The sequence below is a fragment of the Mesoplodon densirostris genome, chromosome 16, assembly GCF_025265405.1.
Source record: "Mesoplodon densirostris isolate mMesDen1 chromosome 16, mMesDen1 primary haplotype, whole genome shotgun sequence".
Lineage (NCBI taxonomy): Eukaryota > Metazoa > Chordata > Mammalia > Artiodactyla > Ziphiidae > Mesoplodon > Mesoplodon densirostris.
Genome location: NC_082676.1, coordinates 64,280,819 through 64,303,876, shown reverse-complemented (window position 1 = coordinate 64,303,876; position 23,058 = coordinate 64,280,819). Strand labels below are relative to the sequence as shown.

Sequence of the window (23,058 nt, the reverse complement as noted above, 5' to 3'; positions counted from 1 at the left end):
GTTTGTTGCAGTGCGCAGGCTTCTCATTGCTGTAGCTTCTCTTGTTGCGGAGCACAGGTTCTAGGCACGCGGGCTTCAGTAGTTGTGGCATGCGGGCTCAGTAGTTGTGGCTTGCGGGCTCTAGGGCACAGGCTCAGTAGTTGTGGTGCATGGGCTTAGTTGCTCCATGGCATGTGGGATCTTCCCGGACCAGGGATCAAACCCATGTCCCCTGCATTGGCAGGCGGATTCTTAACCACTGGGCCACCAGGCAAGTCCCAGATTTCTAAACACACTCCATTACCAGATTTCTGTGGAACCATTTTACCAACAAAGTTTTCTGGGTTTTTTGTTTTTAATTCATTAGTTGTTAAGAAATTTAGAGTCCCATGGCCCAGCGGCCATTGGTCCCTACAGTCAGGCTGTGTTAGTTGGCAGGACCATTTACGTTTCAGGATAGCTAGGCATGGACCCTGCAAGTGGACAGCTTGTGCCAGGAGGGGTGGCAGAAGAGTCTAAACAGGCTCTTACAAACATGGGTGAAATTCTGAAAGCAGTAGGCTGTGAGTTCACGAATGTGATAAAAACAACTGTTTTGCTGGCTGACATACCGTCAATGACATCTACAGACAATATTTCCAGAGTAGTTTTCCTGTGAGAGCTGCTTACCAGGTTGCCGCTTTGCCCAAAGGAGGCCGTGTTGAAATTGAAGCAGTAGCTGTTCCAGGACATCTTGTGACAGCATCACTTTAAGTGGGCCCAGGGTTACTTAGTCTGGAATTTTAATAATGTTTTTAAATTAACTTCTTAATTTTTACAATCTTTGTTGCAAAGTGTAAGGTTGACTGAAATATCTGAAGTTATTATGGAAATACCGTATAATAAGGGGAATTGAACATAAATTGAAGATTAATGATGAATCTAGTTATTGACGTTACAAATTACGCTTACATAAAACTCGTACTACTGGATGTGGGAAAAGAGACGTGCATTACATAGTTACTCAGATAAATGAAAGTAAAGGGATGTAACATACAAGAAAGATGAGTTACTATTCCTGAGAAATAATAAAGAGCACACCTAATTAAACCCAATTAATTTAATGATGTGAAATATTTATTTTTCATGTCAGATATATGATCCTGCTTTTACTTGAGTAAAATTAAAGTATTTAAGTATTCACACCTAGTAGAGCTAAAGGAGAAGAAACTGGACCAAAATTTTATATAGATAATATTTTTCTAATGGAAATAAAATAACATGCAGATTTTAAAAAAGAATTTTATTTACTTATTTTTGAATAGGTAATATATTTTATGGTTCAAAAATTTTTTTAAATCATGAAACAATATAGAGTAAAATGACTTTCTATTCTGTTTGCCATCAGCCGAGTTCCATTCCCAGTGATCACTATTCTTAATATCTTTCAGAGTTTCTTTAGACATAATTAAGCAAATAGATTGTATATGCCTTTTCCTTCCTCTTACACAAATGGTGGCATACTGCACACCACCGTTTAGAATCTTTTCTTCATGTAACAGTACATTTTGGAGAACTTTTCAAATACACATAGAATTTCTTTATCCTCTCTTACACCTGAGTAGTATTGCTTGCATCTTTATACCATAACTTATGTAATTTATACAGGTAGGCATGTAGGTTGTTGGTAACTTTTGTTCTTAGAAGCAATGCTGTAACAAAAAACCTATACATATCATTTTGTTTGTGAATATGTATATCCCTAGCATAAGTTCTTAGGATTGGAATTGCTGGGCCAAAGGACATATGCATTTGTAATTAATTTTGTTGTCATTTACCAAATTGCTCTCCATCAAGATTGTATCAGTCAATATACCCACTTGCAATATATGAGTAACTTGAAAGTTTGATTCTTTTTTTTTTTTTAAGACATTACAGCTTTTTTCTTTTATTTATTTATTTATTTATTTTTGGCTGTGTTGGGTCTTTGTAGCTGCGCATGGGCCTTCTCTAGTTGCGGCGAGCAGGGGCCACTCTTTTGTTGTGGTGCACGGGCTTCTCACTCCGGTGGCTTCTCTTGTTGCAGAGCACCAGCTCTAGGCGCGTGGGCTTCAGTAGTTGTGGCTCGCAGGCTCAGTAGTTGTGGCTCACGGGCTCAGTAGCTGTGGCTCACGGGCTCTAGAGCGCAGGCTCAGTAGTTGTGGCGCACGGGCTTAGTTGCTCCGTGGCATGTGGGATCTTCCCGGACCAGGGCTCGAACCTGTGTCCCCTGCATTGGCAGGCAGATTCTTAACCACTGCACCACCAGGGAAGTCCTGAGAGTTTGATTCTTAAAATGATCTGGTTATATCCCTATTGTTGGCAGTGACATTTTCAAATGACCTACATGGAATTTGGTTTAGATTTTACGTGGAATGGGTCTTAAACTTTTTTTTTTTTAATCTGAAAATAGGCCACTAAGGCACATATAAAACTCAATACTAAGAAGCTTTATCAAGCAGACGGGTATGCAGTGAAAGAACTATTGAAGATCACCTCTGTCCTTTATAATGCTATGAAGACCAAAGGTATGGAGGACTCTAATATAGGAGAGGAAGATATCAGCAAATTCAAGTTTGACCTTAGCTCAAAGGTAAGGACAATGCAAGGCTTGTAGTGAGGGATGGAATGTTTATTTCTCAAACTCTGAAATGGGCTGTATCAATACAGCATCACTTCTTTCCTTACTCCTTGACTGAGGGCCATTTGTCAGTTTTGTGCTCGTCAGCATTTGGATCAAAGCAGAAGGGACAATAAATGCAACTTTTTATTGAAAGCCTGCTGCTATCTGCCAGGCACTCTTCAAGCACTGGGGATACAGGCGTGAACAACAAGGACAGGAATCCTCTGTTCCCGCAGCTCAGTTGGGGGAGCCAGACTGTAAACCGCAAAGCAGAAGGAGTGACAGGTCAGATGGGCTGCATGTGTGGAGGATAGTAAAGCAGGGAAGGGGCTGGGGTGCCGGGGGAGGTGTCTTAAATAGAGGGCTAGGACAGCCTCAGGGATTGGGTGACGGTTTCAGCAGAGATCTGAAGGAGGGAAGGAGCAAACCATTCAGTGGAAAGGTGTGCTGTGTGTGTTTGAGGAAACACAAGGGGGCCATGTGATGAGAGCTGGGATGGGAGGCAGCCTCAGGCCTGTGGTCCCTGGAAATCTACTGTCAAGACTTTGACTCCGAGGTGGAAAATTGTTGAGTTTTGAACAAAGAAGTACATAACTTGAAACTTCATATTAAAAGGATCACTCTGGTTGCTGGATTGAGTCGGACTGAAGGGGGAAAAAAAGTGGAAGCCCAGAGACCTGTTAGAAAGCAGGAGGTGACAGCGCCTTTGAGCAGAGTGGCCGTCAGGTGCTCAGCTGAGCTTGGGGAGAGAGTGAACTGCCAGGCGTCAGAGGACTCGATTAAAGCAACAAGCCAAACATGAAAGCTGAGTCTTTAATCACTAACTGCAGTGGTATAAGCAAGGGGCTAAAGCCAGAGGAAGTGTCAACTCCCTGTTTCATAAGACTGCTTTGGCAGTTTTAATGCCCCCTGAGGTGTGGGAGAAGGTGTTTGCCCCGCCTTCCCCAATAAGGAGGCCTCAGCAGAGGCACTGAAGAGGACCTGGACCCAAGGCCTCAGATAAAGAGACCTAGGAATGCAGGTCTTTATGAGAACATGACTGGCCAGAGGGCCTGGTTCCTTGACTGCAACTCTCTTCAGAGACTGCAGGGCACTGGTGTTCGAGCGCAGCTTTCCCCAGGAGGCCTGCCAGGTAAAGCCTCCGGGATTGCCTGTGGTCAGGCCTGAAAAACCATACACAGGAGCCAGATCCTCACTGGGAGGAAGTGGTCAGAGGTTAGAGCATATTTTGAAGGTAGGTCTTATGGATTGGGTGTAGGTGGGAAGAAAGCAGACAGCACAAGGAAGGTCCTGAAGCAGCTCTGTCTGGTAGCGCTTTCCGTGCTGGTGGATGTGTTCTGTGTCTCTGCCACGCGATACGGTAGTCGCTAGCCACGTGTTGCCAGCATAACCAAGGAACTGAGTTTTAAGTTTTATTAAATTTTGTATGGTTTAACATTGAAAATGGCCACACGTGACTAGTGGGCACGATATTAGATATCATGGCTCTAAAGTTTTGGGTGTGAGTTCCTGCAAGGACAAAGTTGCCATCTACTGGAGAAGAGTTTGGAAGGAGCAGGTCTGGCAGGAAAGATGAGGAGTTTGGTTTGGGACATGTTATGTTTGCGATGTCTACGAGGTGTCCAAGTGGAGATGTTAAGCCTCAGCTCACGGCTTTAATCTTGGTATCAGAGCTGAGAGCTTGTGGGGAGTGTGCGTGGAAGGGAGGTCTGGGGTGGGGGGCAGTGTGCGGCTGGACTCTGCTGAACTCCAGTGCTGAGAAGTGGGGCGGATGAGAGGACTCCCAGAGAGGAAGCTGGGAACTCGCTGCTGGTGAGGAAGCAGCTATGCGAGAGGAGTCCTGAGGACTGAGGAAATGGGAAGGAAGTCACCAGCTGTGAATGAAGAGCAGGAGTTGTCAGTGGTTTGAAAATGAAAGAGAGTGGGAATTCGTTGTTTTGGGGAGAGGGAGAGGGAGCTGAGCTGGGAAATGTTTGGGCTCTTTGGAAATTTAGTGTATTCACGGAAGAGGGTGTGACGTGTAGATCCTAAGAAAGAAGCTGTGCCCAGGGCCAGATGATCATCATCTTCACAGCAGTGCCTTGTGGGAGCTTGTAAGGCCTCATTTGAGCTCACAGCAGCCCAGTGAAGTGCAGCCTGAAGGCAGAGAATGAGGGGACAGGGAGGGTTAAACATAGGGCATCAGGGTTTTGCGGTAGGCATGTGTCCCTGTTTGCCCCTCCTTTGCTCACCCCACCACCGCCAGGGTCCCTTATTATAGGAAGTGTGTCAAGGTTCACAGCCCCCACACCTCCTTGTTGCAGAGTACATTTGACATGACATTTGGGTTTTTCAGGTGGCCTGGAATTGGTCTAATTTGTACTTAGATCAGTGTTTCCTAAACTGACATTTTGGGAACTCTCTTCTCCAGGATGTAAATATGTGTCTTGTGGAAAATGTGTTCTATAGTCAAGTAAGTCAAGTATCCTGACTGGAGGTGGGAACCGATATGAACAGATTGATCCTTTCTGAATGCCTAATAAAAACCTGTCACTGAAGTTTCTGTTTTTGTTATTTTGCTTCCAGATTGCAGATTTGAAAGCAGCCAGGCAGCTTGCTTCTGAAATCACTTCCAAGGGAGCATCTCTGTATGACTTGCTGGGCAAGGAGGTGGAGTTGAGGGTAAGCAGTGTTCAGATAACTCAGTTACCTCCTTAGCTAAGCAGATTTCCAAGGTTTCTTTTCCAATTCTGTTTTTTCCTGTTCTTTTGATTTTATTAAACGGTACCTGATTAAATGAGCTACTGTGTGGGAAAGTAATATACATATGGTGTTTGCTGCTGTTCGTGCTTCTGGTGGGCTCTGGTCTGTTTCTAATACCTTTGACATCTAGTTCAGGAATAGCAAATATGTGCCTGTTGCTGAAACTTTCCTCCTTGTGCCCGTGGCCGACTTTATTGATTATGATGCTTTCCCCCGGTACACTCAGCCTTGGCATTCTTCCCAACAAAATGCTCTTCTGAGCCTCTGGTTCCCAAATCTTGTTGCCCAGTGGAATCACCTGGGGATCTTTACAAACTACTGATGTCTGGCTTCCATGCTCATGTCATTGGTATGAAATGTGACTTGGGCACTGGGAGTTTTAAGTCTCCTGGGTGGTTCTAACGTACAGCAGAGTTTGGGAACCAGTCGTTAATCTAGGCAGTCACTACCAATCATTTGAAGTTGATGTTACAGTTGAAACTTATTTGCAGTCCTTATTCTAGCCCATGCCAGTCAAGGAGGATGCTCTGTCCACTGTGTTTAACGAGCTGTTGAAGAGTGGGTTCGTAAAACACCCTTGGAGCTCCTATAGAGCTTTTTAAATCACCCGACATCCAGGTCATTCCCCATACCAGTGGATCAAAATGTTTGGGGGTGAGAGCCAGATTTTTAAAGATCTCCAGGTGATTGCAGCGAGCAGCAGAGTTTGGGACCTACTGGTTGGAGAAGAAATGGAGTGCTGTTTAATTCTTACCTGTGAGGATTTATGGCATTTGAAGCATACATGCTCACATCTAATGTTTTTGAATTAAATGCACTTAGTTCATTCCATTCCCATCAGGTGTATCATCCATGACTGCTCTCTCACTGCCTTGCCTGTGCTCTGGCATTGCTGCTACAGTGTAATGGCATTTTTCATTTCTGCCCTAGGAACAGACTGGAAGCTGGGGACTTGGTGCTAGCTCACCATCCCTGCTCTTGATATATTGCCACCTGGTGAAGTGTAGTTGGCAGAACAAACCTGACATAATGTCTGACAGCTAATTTAGATAAGCAGTGAGGCAGCTCCCGGCTTTCCATGTTTTCTGTTTATAGTGCAGTAGTGCACATGTCTACACGTGTTCCTCACAGTCCCAGAGACAGGAGCTGGTCACTTGCTATTTGCCAGCAGAGCCCTGGCTTCATTGTGAGGCTCACCAGGATTCCCCTGGGGGCTCTTTTAGCACTGTCCTGTAATGAATTGATGGAGCAATCAGGCCGAACTGTTGCCATGGAAGCCAAGAGACCCTGAATGTAGGACTTCTCAAATTCTGTGTACAGTCATGATCTGAGGAAGATCCCCTATCCAATATATGTTTTTCATACACTCAACAAAATATTCATTGAGAACCAACACCAACCACAGGCAAGGAGGGCACTGTGCTCTGTGTCCTTGAGTAAGTCACGGTCCCTGCCCTCAATACTTTTCCACTGTTGGGGAGGTAATGTATACTGTGGAATAAAGGAAGCACGAGACAGGATTTGATAAAGTGCTCCAGGAACCCCATAACTGCATCCGCAATGAAGTCCCATGTCTCGGAAATTTCCAATACTGATATGATAGGCACAGATGCCTCCCTTGATGGTTAGTGGTTAGTGCTAGGGGCAGGGCCGAGCTGATTCTTCTCATTAGTTACAGTTGTCAGTGATAGGCAACTTAGAGGGACATGATCACAAAGAAGATTGTACAGGCTGGCAGGGGGTTCAGACAGCAAGTTGAGCTGCACTTGGCTTGGGGTCACCTGAATGGAATGCAAGTAAAAGAAGCAAATTTGGGAGAAAAGATTCTAGATGGTGAGTTCAGGTTCCCATGGTGTTAGGGTACAGGGGGCCTATGGCTGGAGAGGGGAACCTTGAGCACTGGAGAGAGGCCAGGCTGGCCGGAGGATTACAGAAGACACTTGGAGGAGGTGATGACAGGAGTGCTTTTGCGTCAGAGACCCACACAGTAATGAAGCTTTTGAGAACCAGTCCATAAGCCATATCTAGACAGGGGAATTGGTCTTGAGAATTCGTCTTCTGAAAAAATAATTTCGCTTCATTGTTTCCCATAGGAACAGAGAACAGAAGCAATTGCCAGACCTCTGGAAATAATTGAGACTGAAAAAGTGATGAGAATTGCAATAAAAGATATTTTGGTAAGATTACTTCGCTTTTACTTAATGTTTTTGTGCCTGGGACTGGAAAATAGTTCCTGGCTCTACAGGACAGAACAAGCCAGGCCTCATAACAAAGAAGGGACAGGTTAGTGGGGAGGTGAAAAATTTAGAGCACATTCTAGAATAGTTGGTGACTTACTGTTATTTTTCCCCTCATTACAAATATGAACAATTTCTCCTGTTGCTAAAATTTTGCCAGTTTTATTAATTTAATAATTCTCTTAAATTCTGCAGTAATTTTAGTAAATACTTTATGGACTCTTCATACTTGATTTAACCAGTTCCTCACTGCTGGGCATTTAAATGATTTCCAGGTTTTCTCAACTTTAAACAGCACTGTATAAATAGAATGATCATCATCCTTTACTACTTACCCATGATCATTTGTTATTTGCTTATCTCACCTAAATCATTCATTTGGAAAGCAGAAAGTGAGGGGGACTCAGACTACTTGGGTTTGAATCCCTCTGTGTGGTTTTAGGCAAGTTACTTAACTTCTCTGTGCCTCACTTTCCGCATCTATAAAATGGAAGGAATGGCAGTGCCCACCACCTAGGGTCCTTGTGAGCATTCATTATGACAGTGCGTGGCACATAGTAGGTATTCAGCCATTATTAGAGATTCATTTTATTCAGTAGACACAGATAGGGGGGCCTTACGTAAATTAAGAATAGTTATAAAACAAGAATTTGCTGTGAGTTGTACAAAACTCTAAGATCGGTTTTTATAGTAGTCTTATCATAAAACAGTAATACTCCCTGCACAGCCCAGCACAGACAGTCAGAGCCTCAGCAGGGTGAGACATGCAGGGTAGCCAAGATGGGAGATGGTTACATACAGGCAGGTTGATCAAATAAGTAAATATGTTAAAGATAATGGAAGCCAAGGTTCTCACTGTTGGAGAATGGAGTTACAGATATGAAAAGGGAGAAAATTAGATTGAACCCTGAAATAGGAGGTGTTGGTTAAATGCATGCATTTCAATATGTAGATAGATATAGGAATAAATTTTGTTGTGTGTATGTACGTGTAGCATATGTATGTAGTATATTTATGTACATACACATGCACACCCACATACACATTCATACACTCCTTAGCTCTGAGCATACCTAGCACCCAGATCTTGGTTTCTAAATGCCATTCTCCACTAAAATGAAGCAGGGCTCTTCAGGAGAGATGGCTGTTTCCAAAGCTGGGACAAGAAAGTACAAGATCTTCTTGTGCCAGAAAGCAAGGAAGTGCTCAAAGAGTGTCAGAAGGACACAGAAGCCAGCTTCCCCTGGCCACACCAGGGACAGGATAAGCATCAAAATGAATGAATTATAGTAATGGATTGTAGACCATTGAATGAAATGGGAGATCTTGAGTTCTCACTGATAAATGAATACATTGAAAACTGATGAAGAGCAGGTTTTTCACATAGTTTCAAAGTAGCTCCCTACAAAATACTTATTAATTACAGAGAGGAAAAGAGTAACATCATAGGAGAAGCCTGACAGACACCCTCTTAATCCAGTGACCAAAGGAATATCACCAGTGATGGAGCAAACCAGAATTATGCCTGCCTGATGGGATGCAGGGTTCAGTGATATCTGTGCTATTCCTGCTAGGGGTGTGTAATCTGAAGCTAATCAGACAAAGGCAAATTGAGGGGCATTCTGTAAATTCCCTGGCCCCTACTCTTCAACAGTGAAAAGTTGATGTTCCTGTCATGAACATCCAGGAGAGGTTGAGGAGCCATTCCATACTGAAGGAGGCTAAGGAGACCTGATGACTGAATGCCAGGGGTCACTCCCATCTGCTGTTAAGGACTTAATGGGGACAGTGAGTCTGAGGGTTGGATGGGTGTGGTGCGTCAAGAGTTCATTTCCTGTCTTGATGATTGTGTTGTGGTTATTTAGAAGAAAGGCCTTATTCTCAGGAAACACACATTAAAGTATTTAGCAGTGATGGAGCCTCAGGTCAGCAGTTCATTCTCACCTAGGTTAGGAAAAAATGTTTTGTATTATACTTCAGCTGTTTGTAAGTTCCTGATTGTTTCTAAATTAAAAAAAAAAACTAATGATAATACTTCTGTGCTTGTCAGTGTTCTGGCTGAATCAGGTTAGCATGGCATGAATGTGCCTTTAGCACTAACTCAGTATTAAAAATGGAACAACCAAATGAGGGCACAGTTCATTTCTTGGTGAACACCTCTTAAGATATCTTTTCGTTGCTGGAAAATATACATGATATTTGATAATTCTAAAAACAAAAGCGAAACAACAACATGGATACTTAAAAGGGATTATGAAATATAGGCCATTTATTTCAGAAAGCTAGAGAAAATTTTTTGTGTTTATCACATTTGTCTTTTTTGAGGAACAGAACCTTTTTAAAAATCTTTATTTTTGGGGCTTCCCTGGTGGCGCAGTGGTTGAGAGTCCGCCTGCCGATTCAGGGGACACGGGTTCGTGCCCCGGGCCGGGAGGATCCCACATGCCGCGGAGCGTCTGGGCCCGTGAGCCATGGCCGCTGAGCCTGTGCATCTGGAGCCTGTGCTCCACAACGGGAGGGGCCACAACAGTGAGAGGCCCACGTACTGCAAAAAAAAAAAATCTTTATTTTTGAGGTCAGATAGATTCACTAGGTTTTAATCTGACTTTGATTCAGAGAAATAGTTGCCATCAACCTGAGTTGTCTGTTCAGAAAGGCGACCCACCTTGTCTTCCTCTGAGAGTGAACTCACATCTCTGCTGGGGTTTTTAAAGTACTTGCAGCAAATCAGTGGTTAGTGATATGATTAATCTTCATGAAAGCATCTTCGAAATGGTTAGTGTACTTAGGCAAAAAAAATTAAGCCATAAAGTGTTGATAAAAGTGACTGCTTCCAAATATGCACTGTCTCTGAGAGTCGTGGAGCGTGTCTGGGCTCCTTAGCTGATTTCTTTGTGGACCGCATAGTGTTTCAGAGGCCTGCAGGTAAACAGTCAGTAAACCTTCATGGGGCTACACATGTGTAAAGTCCTGGAGGGGAGGACTCCACCTTGGCCATCTGGAACTTAACAGCAGAGTTGGATAGTCCCAGCCTGGGGGCGCAGGGAGCAGTTCTACACTTGGCTGGTTGCGTTGCAGATGTCATTCCTAGGGCAGCAGGTTGCAGCTCTGAGCCACAGGCCTTGACCTGGCCCGCTTCCCAGACAACATGAGTGTGAAGACAGTGCATTTACTCAGACTAGCCCTGGCTCAGATGAACTTGCTCTTATGGGAGGATGGGGAGGCCTGTGGTTTTCACCAGTGATCTCTCTTCCCCTTCACACTGCCCCCTTGCCCAGGGGCCTGTGTCACACTGCTGCCCAGGCTCTCTCCCCAAGGCTGGGTCACAACGGAGCCACCCAGGGATCCACTTTCTCCTAACAGAGTGGTTTCTCTGTTTAGTTCAGTCTGCGGTTCAGCTGCCTGGGAGGGGGAGAGGAACCTTCTCTCAGTCCCAGCAAGCAGCGCATTAGAGCTGGGACCAGGCGGCGTTTCTTTTTGTTCCCTTCTAAGTAAAGCTAAGATAAAGCTTATGCGTGCATGTATTGTATAAGTCAGTTATTTGTAGCTGGGGAGTAGCCTGAACTATGTAAATGAAGGCAAACCAACCCTTCAGAGTGAGGTGTCACCATCTAAACAAGTGAGGTGGCAGGAGGTTTTGGGTCCCTCTTTGGAAACACTTTCTCATGGAAAAAAAAGTAGATGATTCTTTGTGGGCCTATGTAATGTTCCTCCTGGAAATAGTTGGTTAAACGAGTGATGGCCTGGGGGAGGGTTTGCTCTGTTTGCTTCCCCTTGATTCTGCTTAGTGAGGTGTTGCTGGGCTTGAGGGGTTGAGAAGTCCTGCTCTTCCAAGAGTCAGGTCGTGGTCCTTATTGGCACATTTGTCTCCTTCATTTCCTGTTAAATGTAGGTGCAGGTTCAGAAGACGAAAGACCTGCTCAATAATGTGGCCTCTGATGAAGCTAACCTAGAAGCCAAAATTGATAAGAGGAAATTAGAGCTGGAGAGAAATCGGAAGCGACTCCAGACTCTGCAGAGTGTCAGGTAGATACGAACACCTGAAGAGTGAGTAGAACACTGTCTCTGCAGGTTAAAGCAGACTGAGGGAATATATATTGTCAGTGGTATTAACCTTTCAAGCAGTGGGAAAAGCCCGGCATAAAGATGTCTCTGCTGCAGAATGTACGTGTGTTTTTAACAGGCACACTGCTAAACTCATTCTCTTTACTGCTTTCAATATGTCTGGAAAACTGCTTAGTTCTTGAACCTCCCTTCTAGCTTTTATAGCTTCTTGGAACGCAAGGCAAAGTAAGTAAATCCAGATGGCGAAAGTTATACAAGGCCTGGCTCCTCAGATCTGTGTCTTGCCATAAATTAGGTGGAAGCAGAAACATACTCCCATTTCTTGGTTTGAGTAGATTTTACAGTCTATAATTCCTCACTGGTAATTCATCCTTCCTCTGACTTTCCCTTTCAAGTGTGTGCCTCACATTTTCTTGGAGCCCACACTTCCCCCCACCGCACCTCTTTCTTGTGCCCTCCCTTTTTCTCTCACTTTGTACCCTCCTTCCTTTGCTTTGTTTCTGTGTTGCCCTTCCTCCCTTTTCATTCTCCCTTTATTTTTCTCTCTTTACTCATTCCTTTCTCCAGCTGCTGTATTCTCTCTGAATGTGTCTTGCTTTCTGGGGACACGTGCCTGGCCCACACTCTGGCTCCTGTCCTGAGATCTGCGGGAAGGCAGCACCTGGGGGCAGCAGACTAACCGAGGGAGCATCAAGGCTCCCTCCTTGCCAAGGGCAAGCCCACGCCCCTTCTGCCTCTGGATCAGGGCCAGCAGATAGATTTATCTCATTAAAAACTTCTGCCTTTCAAGCATAAATTCATTTTTGTTAAGCCTCAGATCTTTTGTTTTTTTTAATTTTATTTTTTTTAAACAGTAGATTTCTTATTAGTCATCAGTTTTATACACATCAGTGTATACATGTCAATCCCAATCGCCCAATTCATCACACCACCATCCCCACCACCGCTGTGGCGTTCCCCCCTTGGTGTCCATACATTTGTCCTCTACATCTGTGTCTCAACTTCTGCCCTGCAAACCGGTTCATCTGTACCAATTTTCTAGATTCCACATACATGCATTAATATACGATATTTGTTTTTCTCTTTCTGACTAACTTCACTCTGTATGACAGACTCTAGATCCATCCACGTCTCAACAAATGACTGAATTTCGTTCCTTTTTATGGCTGAATTCCAGTGTATATATGTACCACATCTTCTTTATCCATTCGTCTGTCGATGGGCATTTAGGTTGCTTCCATGACCTGGCTATTGTAAATAGTGCTGCAGTGAACATTGGGGTGCATGTGTCTTTTTGAATTATGGTTTCTCTGGGTATATGCCCAGTAGTGGGAGTGCTGGATCATATGGTAATTCTATTTTTAGTTTTTTAAGGAACCTCCATACTGTTCTCCATAGTGGCAGTATCAATTTACATTCCCATCAACAGTGCAAGAGGGTTCCCTATTCTCCACACCCTCTCAAGCATTTGTTTGTAGATTTTTTGTTGATGCCCATTCTAACTGGTGTGAGGTGATACCTCATTGTAGTTTTGATTTGCATTTCTCTAATAATTAGTGATGTTGAGCAGCTTTTCATGTGCTTCTTGGCCATCTGTATGTCTTCTTTGGAGAAATGTCTATTTAGGTCTTCTGCCCATTTTTGGATTGGGTTATTTGTTTCTTTAATATTGAGCTGTATGAACTGTTTATATATTTTGGAGATTAATCCTTTGTCCGTTGATTCATTTGCAAATATTTTCTCCCATTCTGAGGGTTGTCTTTTGATCTTGTTTGTGGTTTCTTTTGCTGTGCAAAAGCTTTTAAGTTTCATTAGGTCCCATTTGTTTATTTTTGTTTTTATTTCCATCACTCTAGGAGGTGGATCAAAAAAGATCTTGCCATGTTTTATGTCAAAGAGTGTTCTTCCTATGTTTTCCTCTAAGAGTTTTATAGTCTCCAGTCTTACATTTAGGTCTCTAATCCTTTTTGAGTTTATTTTTGTGTATGGTGTTAGGGAGTGTTCTAATTTCATTCTTTTACATGTAGCTGTCCAGTTTTCCCAGCACCACTTATTGAAGAGACTGTCTTTTCTCCATTGTATTTCCTTGCCTCCTTTGTCATAGATTAGTTGACCATAGGTGTGTGGGTTTATCTCTGGGCTTTCTGTCCTGCTCCATTGATCTATATTTCTGGTTTTTTGCCAGTACCATATTGTCTTGATTACTGTAGCTTTGTAGTATAGTCTGAAGTCAGGGAGTCTGATTCCTCCAGCTCCGTTTTTTTCCCTCAAGACTGCTTTGGCTATTCAGGGTCTTTTGTGTCTCCATACAAATTTTAACATATTTTGTTCTGGTTCTGTAAAAAAATGCCATTGGTAATTTGATAGGGATTGTATTGAATCTGTAGATTACTTTGGGTAGTAGAGTCATTTTCACAATATTGATTCTTCCAATCCGAGAACATGGTGTATCTCTCCAGCTGTTGGTATCATCTTTAATTCCTTTCATCAGCGTCTTACAGTTTTCTGCATACAGGTGTTTTGTCTCCCTAGGTAGGTTTATTCCTAGGTATTTTATTCTTTTTGTTGCAATGGTAAATGGGAGTGTTTCCTTAATTTCTCTTTCAGATTTTTCATCATTAGTGTATAGGAATGCAAGAGATTTCTGTGCATTAATTTTGTATCCTGCAACTTTACCAAATTCATTGATTAGCTCTAGTAGTATTCTGGTGGCATCTTTAGGATTCTCTATGTATAGTATCATGTCATCTGCAAACAGTGACAGTTTTACTTCCTCTTTTCCAATTTGTATTCCTTTTATTTCTTTTTCTTCTCTGATTGCCATGGCTAGGACTTCCAAAATTATGTTGAATAATAGTGGTGAGAGTGGACATCCTTGTCTTCTTGTTCCTGATCTTAGAGTAAATGCTTTCAGTTTTTCACCATTGAGAATGATGTTTGCCGTGGGTTTGTCGTATATGGCCTTTATTATGTTGAGGTAGGTTCCCTCTATGCCCACTTTCTTGAGAGTTTTTATCATAAATGGGTGTTGAATTTTGTCAAAAGCTTTTTCTGCATCTATTGAGATGATCATATGGTTTTTCTTCTTCAGTTTGTTAATATGGTATATCACATTGATTGATTTGTGTATATTGAAGAATCCTTGCATCCCTGGTATAAATCCCACTTGATCATGGTGTATGATCCTTTTAATGTGTTGTTGGATTCTGCTTGCTAGTATTTTGTTGAGAATTTTTGCATCTATATTCATGAGTGATATTGGTCTGTAATATTCTTTTTTTGTAGTATCTTTGTCCGGTTTTGGTATCAGGGTGATGGTGGCCTCGTAGGATGAGTTTGGGAGTGTTCCTTCCTCTGCAATTTTTTGGAAGAGTTTGAGAAGGATAGGTATTAGCTCTTCTCTAAATATTTGATGGAATTCACCTGTGAAGCCATCTGGTCCTGGACTTCTGTTTGTTGGAAGATTTTTAATCACAGTTTCAATTTCGTTACTTGTGATTGGTCTGTTCATATTTTCTATTTCTTCCAGGTTCAGTCTTGGAAAGTTATACCTTTCTAAGGATTTGTCCATTTCTTCCAGGTTGTCCATTTTATTGGTGTAGAGTTGCTTGTAGTAGTCTCTTAGGATGCTTTGTATTTCTGCGGTGTCTGTGTAACTTCTCCTTTTTCATATCTAATTTTATTGATTTGAGTCCTCTCCCTCTTTTTCTTGATGAGTCTGGCTAATGGTTTATCAATTTTGTTTATCTTCTCAAAGAACCAGCTTTTAGTTTTATTGATCTTTGCTATAGTTTTCTTTGTTTCTATTTCATTTATTTCTGCTCTGATCTTTATGATTTCTTTCCTTCTGCTAACTTTGGGTTTTGTTTGTTCTTCTTTCTCTAGTTCCTTTAAGTGTAAGGTTAGATTGTTTATTTGAGATTTTTCTTGTTTCTTGAGGTAAGCTTGTATAGCTATAAACTTCCCTCTTAGAACTGCTTATGCTGCATCCCATAGGTTTTGGATCGTCCTGTTTTCATTGTCCTTTGTCTCTAGGCATTTTTTGCTTTCCTCTTTGATTTCTTCAGTGATCTCTTGGTTATTTAGTAATGTATTGTTTAGCCTCCATGTGTTTGTGTTTTTTACATTTTTTTCCCTGTAATTCATTTCTTTTTTTTTTAATAGCTGTTCTACGGTTTTTTGGTTTTTTTTAATTAACTAATTTATTTATTTTTGGCTATGTTGGGTCTTCGTTTCCTTGTGAGGGCTTTCTCTAGTTGCGGCAAGTGGGGGCCACTCTTCATCGCAGTGTGCGGGCCTCTCACTATCGTGGCCTCTCTTGTTGCGGAGCACACGCTCCAGACTCACAGGCTCAGTAGTTGTGGCTCACGGGCCCAGTTGCTCTGCGGCATGTGGGATCTTCCCAGACCAGGGCTCGAACCTGTGTCCCCTGCATCGGCAGGCAGACTCTCAACCACTGCGCCACCAGGGAAGCCCTCGATTTCGTCTTCTATAGCTGTTAGCAGTTGCCTTATGTATTGAGGTGCTCCTATATTGGGTGCATATATATTTACAATTGTTATATCATCTTCTTGGATTGATCCTTTGATCATTATGTAGTGTCCTTCCTTGTCTCTTGTAACATTCTTTATTTTAAAGTCTATTTATCTGATATGAGTATTGCTACTCCAGCTTTCTTTTGATTTCCATTTGCATGGAGTATCTTTTTCCATCCCCTCACTTTCAATGTGTATGTGTCCCTAGGTCTGAAGTGGGTCTCTTGTAGACAGCATGTATGTGGGTCTTGTTTTTGTATCCATTCATCAAGCCTGTGTCTTTTGGTTGGAACATTTAATCCATTCACGTTTAAGGTAATTATCGATGTGTATGTTCCTATGACCGTTTTCTTAATTGTTTTGAGTTTGTTTTTGGAGGTCCTTTTCTTCTCTTGTGTTTCCCACTTAGAGAAGTTTCTTTAGCGTTTGTTGTAGAGCTGGTTTGGTGGTGCTGAATTCTCTTAGCTTTTGGTTGTCTGTAAAGCTTTTGATTTCTCCATCGAATCTGAATGAGATCCTCGCTGGGTAGAGTAATCTTGGTTGTAGGTTCTTCCCTTTCATCACTTTAAATATGTCATGCCACTCCCTTCTGGCTTGTAGAGTTTCTGCTGAGAAATCAGCTGTTAACCTTATGGGAGTTCCCTTGTATGTTATTTGTTGTTTTTCCCTTGCTGCTTTCAATAAGTTTTCTGTGTCTTTAATTTTTGCTGTGTGTCTCAGCATGTTTCTCCTTAGGTTTATCCTGTTTGGGACTCGCTGTGCTTCCTGGACTTGGGTGGCTATTTCCTTTCCCATGTTAGGGAAGTTTTTGACTATAATCTCTTTAAATATTTCCTCTGGTCCTTTCTCTCTCTCTTCTCCTTCTGGGACCCCTATAATGCGAATGTTGTTGTGTTTAATGTTGTCCCTGAGGTCTCTTTGGCTGTCTTCATTTCTTTGCATTCTTTCTTCTTTATTCTGTTGCGCAGCAGTGAATTCCACCATTCTGTCTTCAGGTCACTTATCCGTTCTTCTGCCTCAGTTGTTCTGCTATTGTTTCCTTCTAGTGTAGTTTTCATTTCAGTTATTGTATTGTTCATCTCTGTTTGTTTGTTCTTTAATTCTTCTAGGTCTTTGTTAAACATTTCTTGCATCTTCTTGATCTTTTCCTCCATTCTTTTTCTGAGGTCCTGGATCATCTTCACTATCATTATTCTGAATTCTTTTTCTGGAAGGTTGCCTATCTCCACTTCATTTAGTTGTTTTTCTGGGGTTTTGTCTTGTTCCTTCATCTGGTACATAGCCCTCTGCCTTTTCATCTTGTCTGTATTTCTGTGAATGTGATTTTTGTTCCACAAGTCTCAGATCCTTTTAATAGAAAAATTTCTCTGTTTTCCTCTAGTCCAAAAGATTATAAATTATTTTCTAGTTTGTCTGTTTATGTTTTTATTTTTTAAATTTTTTTGGCTGTGCCGTGCGGCATGTGGGATCTTAGTTCCCCGACCAGGGATCAAACCTGTGCCCCCTGCATTGAGAGCTCAGAGTCTTAACCAGTGGACTGCCAAGGAAGTCCCTGTCTGTTTATATTTTTAAAAGAACAAAGTTTTCCTTTTAAGATCAATAATAAGAGAAAAAAATTCAGCAAACCAATTGAAACAGGTTTTTATGGTGTGGCTTTATTTTTAAGTTTTATATTGTTTAAAAACTTAGCTTTAATTTGTAGCAACCTATATTTCTCTTTTTAGGGGACTGATTAAATTTTGGAACATTCAGACAGAATATTATGCCCAACTAACATAATGCATATATTTAATTTATTGATTTTTAGAGATGTGTATGATATATGATTATTCTTTAACTCTGTATTGAAATATGTGCCATATTGAGTGAGGGAAAAAAGACCTCAGAGCTTCATTTAAGATAATATACTTAATGTTTGTTAAAAAGAAATGCATTTCTGTATGTATCTATGCATAGAAAAGTCTGGAAGGATGTATGTCAAATATTAAGTGCTGATACCTAGTGATGGGATTATGAGTAATTTTATTTTTATTAATACTTTCAGGATTGTTTCTAGTTTTTACAAAGAGCGTGTCTTATTTTTGATTAAAAGTATCTTCATTTTGTGGGGAGGGAAGAGAAAAGGGGAAATTTGCTTTAGTTACAAGAATGAAGAACCTTCTCTAATTAAAGGCTTTCCAAAGAAAACCAGGATGGAATCTGGAGCTCTGAATACCAATTTCACACTACTGTATTTTTGTATATTGATTAATCTTTCAATTTTTATTTCTTTTTTTTTTCTAGGCCAGCCTTTATGGATGAATATGAGAAGACTGAGGACGAATTGCAAAAGCAGTATGACATTTATCTAGAGAAATTTCGAAATCTGGCTTATCTGGAACAGCAACTCGAGGATCATCACAGGATGGAGCAAGAGAGGTTTGAGGTGAGTGCTTAGTCCTTCTGTATGACCATTTGTTCTGGTGTGTTACTTTGTACTTGTTGACATGCCAGTTTGTAAATATCACTGTGAAAAGAATATCAGGTGAATGTTTTTTCTCCCTGATCAGACTAAGGATTGCTCATGTGATTCTTCTGTTTTTCTGGTTGTGTAGCCTGGGCTCCAAGGTTGTCAAATCTTTGGTAGTAGGTTGTCACCAGAGTCTGGTCAGTTAGGACTACAGACAGGGCTGGGACATGACCTGTGCAGTTGGATACAGCTGCAAGCTTAGAAGGGCCTGGGCTTGCTTTAATCCTCTGCTGTCACCATCTTGAAATTCTTAGTAATTTTTAACTGCATTTTATTTTGCAGTGAGTCCCACAAATTATGTAACATGTCTTGTGTACAGATCTTGCTTGGTCAGTTCACTTAAAGATTTTCAAGCCCTGGTTTATTGAATCACCCAGAGTAGCTTTTCAGAAACTACTTTATAAAGAAGGATTGTAGCTTACTGATTATTGTGGGAAATATGTATGACCTATAAACTGACCAGCTGTCTTTCAGGTTCCTTTCATCCCAATGTGTAAGGCCATTTAGGAAAGAGTATTTCAGATCCCAGCATCAGTTGATAAATACGGAATCAGAGCAAAGGAATTGGACAGAGTTGGTGTCATTTTGCACTGCCCTTATACCCTAGGGATATTTCTGCTTAACCCTAAAATAGGCATTTGGAATCTATGTTCACAGTGAAACTGGTCTCCAGTCTCCCTTTCTCATGCTGTCCTTGACAGCTTTTGGTGTAAAGGTTATCTTAGCCTTATTACAAACCTGGACATTTGAATTAGGTGACGCTACTTTGTTGCCAAGAGGGCTGGCTCTAACTGACACCTTCATCTGGACATGTTTATCTGGATGAGGAACCTGTTGCCACTCTTGCTGTAAGGCAGAGGCAGGCCATGGAGGAATGGAGGGTCCAGGACAGGCATGTTTTGAGGGCAATGAAAAGACCCTGGAGTTCTGGACATTTTAAACATTGGGTGTCTGGGAAAGAGCAGTAAAGAGACAGTGAAAATAAGCTGATCATTTTGTACTATTGTCTGGGCCACCCCTGGGCTCAGAGAACGTACCAAAGAACGTGCCTCAGGATGCGAGTGGGTGGCCCCGGTTACTTCTGAGGGGCACCTTCCTGCCCACCCTCCCTTCAGCAAGTACCTACCCTCTTTTTCTTCTGTGCTCACAGCTACTCCCCATGCTTCTAATACCTGGTCCCTCAAAATATCTCATGCATGAAACAGTGCTTCCTTTTTAACATTTAGAACAACAGCACATTTTTAAAAGCCAATTTCCTCTCCCATTCTCTTTTTCTTTTTTTCGGCCGCACCGCACGGCATGCGGGATCTTAGTTCCCCAATCAGGGATGGAACCCGCACCCTCTGCAGTGGAAGTGCGGAGTCTTAACCACTGAACCACCACAAGGAAGTCCCTCCCATTCTCTTTTTTGACAATAATCAGGGCCACATTTTGTAACCTAACTCAAGTATTAGCTTTTTTTTTATACCCTAGGAATTAAAACCAGTATTTCTTTCTTTCTTTTCCTATCTGATCACTCCTACCATTTAGCCCCTTTCAGGGTTAGAATTGTGCAGGGCAGAAAACTGATAAAATTCGTGCTTTATTTTAAGAGCAAGAGGCCCTATAGTTGATACATCTGTTCCTGTGTCCACATCCCACACAGGCACACGTGACGGGCATCTTGTTGTGTTGTCAGTTTTCTTCAGAGGCAGTGAGGTGTAGTGGGAGGAGCCTGGCTTTGGGGACCAGTGAGGCCCATTTTGGGCCAGTGGTGTCACTTCTGGGAGCCCCCCTTTTCATCGGGCTGCCAGAGTGATGACGGAGAAGGGGTGTTGAGTTTCCCATGCAGCGTTAGTTCTCTTCCCCTTCCTGTAGTTTAGTCTTTTTTGCTTCTATATCACAAATTTAGCAGTACTTAACATGGTAAAGAATAATAAAACAGTCCAGAAAGTGTCATTTCTTCTGGATCTTGTTTTTCTTGCTCCATAGGAAGCTGAAAACACTCTCCGTCTGATGCAGAACAAGCTAAAGGAGGAAGAAAAGCGACTGCTCAAGAGCAGAAGTAAGCCCACACTTTTTAAATGGACGTGCTTACTCTGGACTAGAGTTTTTAGCCTCGGAAAACTTACACACGTATTTTGTTTATTTTCAAAAGGCAATTTTCTCACAACTTTTATATCAGGTACCATTTTAATTCACTCAGGAGCTCAAGAGAATGTTTTAAATTACATAGCATTTAAAGTACATTTGGTTTTCGTGCCAACTGAAATACTGTTTTCCCCTGTTTAAATGATACAATTAGTTTGAGTTGCATATAATTATACAAGAAAATTTGCTCTTAGAGGTCTTGTAGGGTTCCTTATTTTAGGGCAAACTGAGGGAAAGCAAGTATTGTGACGCAGTACAAGTGTACTTACTTGAAGGTAGTCCCCCCACTTCACACACACCTGTCATGTGTCCCCCAGTAATCCAAAGTCGTTCATCTAGGCTCTCAAATGTAGAGAAATGGGGGTTACCAACTTGTGAGACCTAGATTCTGGGAAGAAATGTTCCCCATGTCTGGGTAGCACACTTCATCCATGAACTTCCCCAAGGTGTCAAGTCAGCCTTGGGAGCAGTAGCAGCACGTGATCTTCACGCGGAATTGATGGCTTTGTCTCACAGAGTTACTTCTCTTGCTTGTTTCTCTTTTCCTGTGATGGTTTTTTCTCTCAGGCTGGCGGGAAGTGTACCTGTCCCAGCAGGTGTGCTCTCTCTCTGCCTTTTCCCTTTGTATCTCTTTCCTGTCATACTTGTTCTATGCCTCTCTCTCCTGAATGTCAGGAAACTCTAGAAGAAGAGTAGGGACTGCTGTGAAATTCTCTAGGGGCAAGTTTAGAAAATTCCAAGGGCCTCTCTAGCAAAAGCAGCCCCTTACCTTTATGGTTCCAGGTCGGCCAGGAGTGCCTGAAGCAGCCCTAAGTGATAAGCCTGCATGGAGTTTATCCCCTTCCGAGAGGCCCAGCACAGGTAAGAGCCCGGTTGGTTGGCTGCATCCTGCTCTGCCCTGGACCAGCATGTTAAGACCTTTCTCAGTGATCTTGCTTTATTCTTCTGAACTCAGACTTTAATTTTGTGATCCATAGGTTTAGGATCTCATGAAGGACAGAGATTCTCATGAGTATGTGTGATTTAGTTTTTTTGGAAAAATAAGTTCCAGTTTAAACCAACTTAATGAAGGAAAGCGCTTAATTTAGTAATTTTTGACCAAAAAAGTTAGGAAAATATTTACAAAGGACCATTCTCAGTTCTATTCATCCTAAGCTTCTTAAGATGCCCTGTCTTTCTTTGCTTTTCTGCACATGTGGGAACATTGCACAGAATATTGGGATATAAAGGAAGACCTGAACTTTTCTCCATCTGTGAAAGACTCCTCTGAACAGAAAAATCTAATAGTACATAGATGTGAATCGGGGCAAGAATTAGCAAAATCCAAAAGCTGGAAGAGAGCATCTTGTTCAGGCCACTCTGCAGGTAGCTGATTCAACCCAGCAAAGCATTATTGAGTATCTGTTCTGGGTGCTAAGGACATAGCAGTGGACAGCAGACAGAGTTCCTTGCCTTAAACCATTTGATGTGCTAATGACATGCTGGGGGACAAACAATAAGCAAGCTGTTTGTGGAAGGTGAAAAATGCCATGGGGGAAAATGTGGAGCAGGTAAGGGGCATAGGGAAGGTGTAATAGAATTGCAGTTTTAAAGAGGAGTCAGGGTAGACCTCACCAGGAGATGCTGTTTAAGCAAAGGCTAAATCAGTAGAGCTGGGGAGAAGGGAGCTATCAGATGGGGAAAGTCCCAGCCTTTCTGTGAGAAACTCAGTGAGTTTCGCTGAGTGAGGAAAAGTATGAACACATGGGGCTGGAGCTGAGGCAGATGAGATGAGCTAGAAGGTGGGCCGTGTGCTTGGGGCTCACATTTGATGGAGACTGTCTTCCCTGTTAAGCAGGAGGTAAAGTCATCTCAGATTTGGCTTTGGGATTTGGAGTAAGAGGTTGGAGGAAGAGAAAGTTTGAGTAATTAGAGATGGGAGAGTGCCACAGGCCCCAGAGATTAAAAAGGCAAAGTGCTCTGCTGGGATGCCCTGTAATAAAAGTCAAGGGCGACTCTTCATCTTCCCACCATCCTTTTAAACCTTGTTGCTGGGGGTAAATTTATAACTGTATCCTCGGTAGGATTCAAGCACTGTAGCATTAGGAATTTAAAGAATCCTCTGAATTTATAAAATGACCCAGGAATTTCTAGAAAGCAACTGAGTAACCTTGCTGTGGTTCCATTTTTGTGGTGTAGTGGAGAGCAGATGTTCATGCATGTCATGCACATTTACCACAT

At 42.2% G+C, this 23,058-nt stretch overlaps 1 protein-coding gene across 4 annotated transcripts in view; it reads left to right on the top strand.

Moving 5' to 3' along the window:
• Window positions 1-23,058, top strand: part of CLUAP1 (clusterin associated protein 1) — a 43,872-nt gene that overhangs the window by 3,748 nt on the left and 17,066 nt on the right. For 2 of the 4 annotated variants that reach the window (XM_060120469.1, XM_060120468.1), the window contains exons 4-10: window positions 2,411-2,590; window positions 5,186-5,281; window positions 7,456-7,539; window positions 11,492-11,625; window positions 18,483-18,624; window positions 20,680-20,752; window positions 21,622-21,699. In XM_060120469.1, the coding sequence (XP_059976452.1) occupies window positions 2,411-2,590; window positions 5,186-5,281; window positions 7,456-7,539; window positions 11,492-11,625; window positions 18,483-18,624; window positions 20,680-20,752; window positions 21,622-21,699 (787 nt within the window). The remainder of the gene's footprint in view (window positions 1-2,410; window positions 2,591-5,185; window positions 5,282-7,455; window positions 7,540-11,491; window positions 11,626-18,482; window positions 18,625-20,679; window positions 20,753-21,621; window positions 21,700-23,058) is intronic. The other 2 variants (XM_060120471.1, XM_060120470.1) reach the window with 1 other exon arrangement.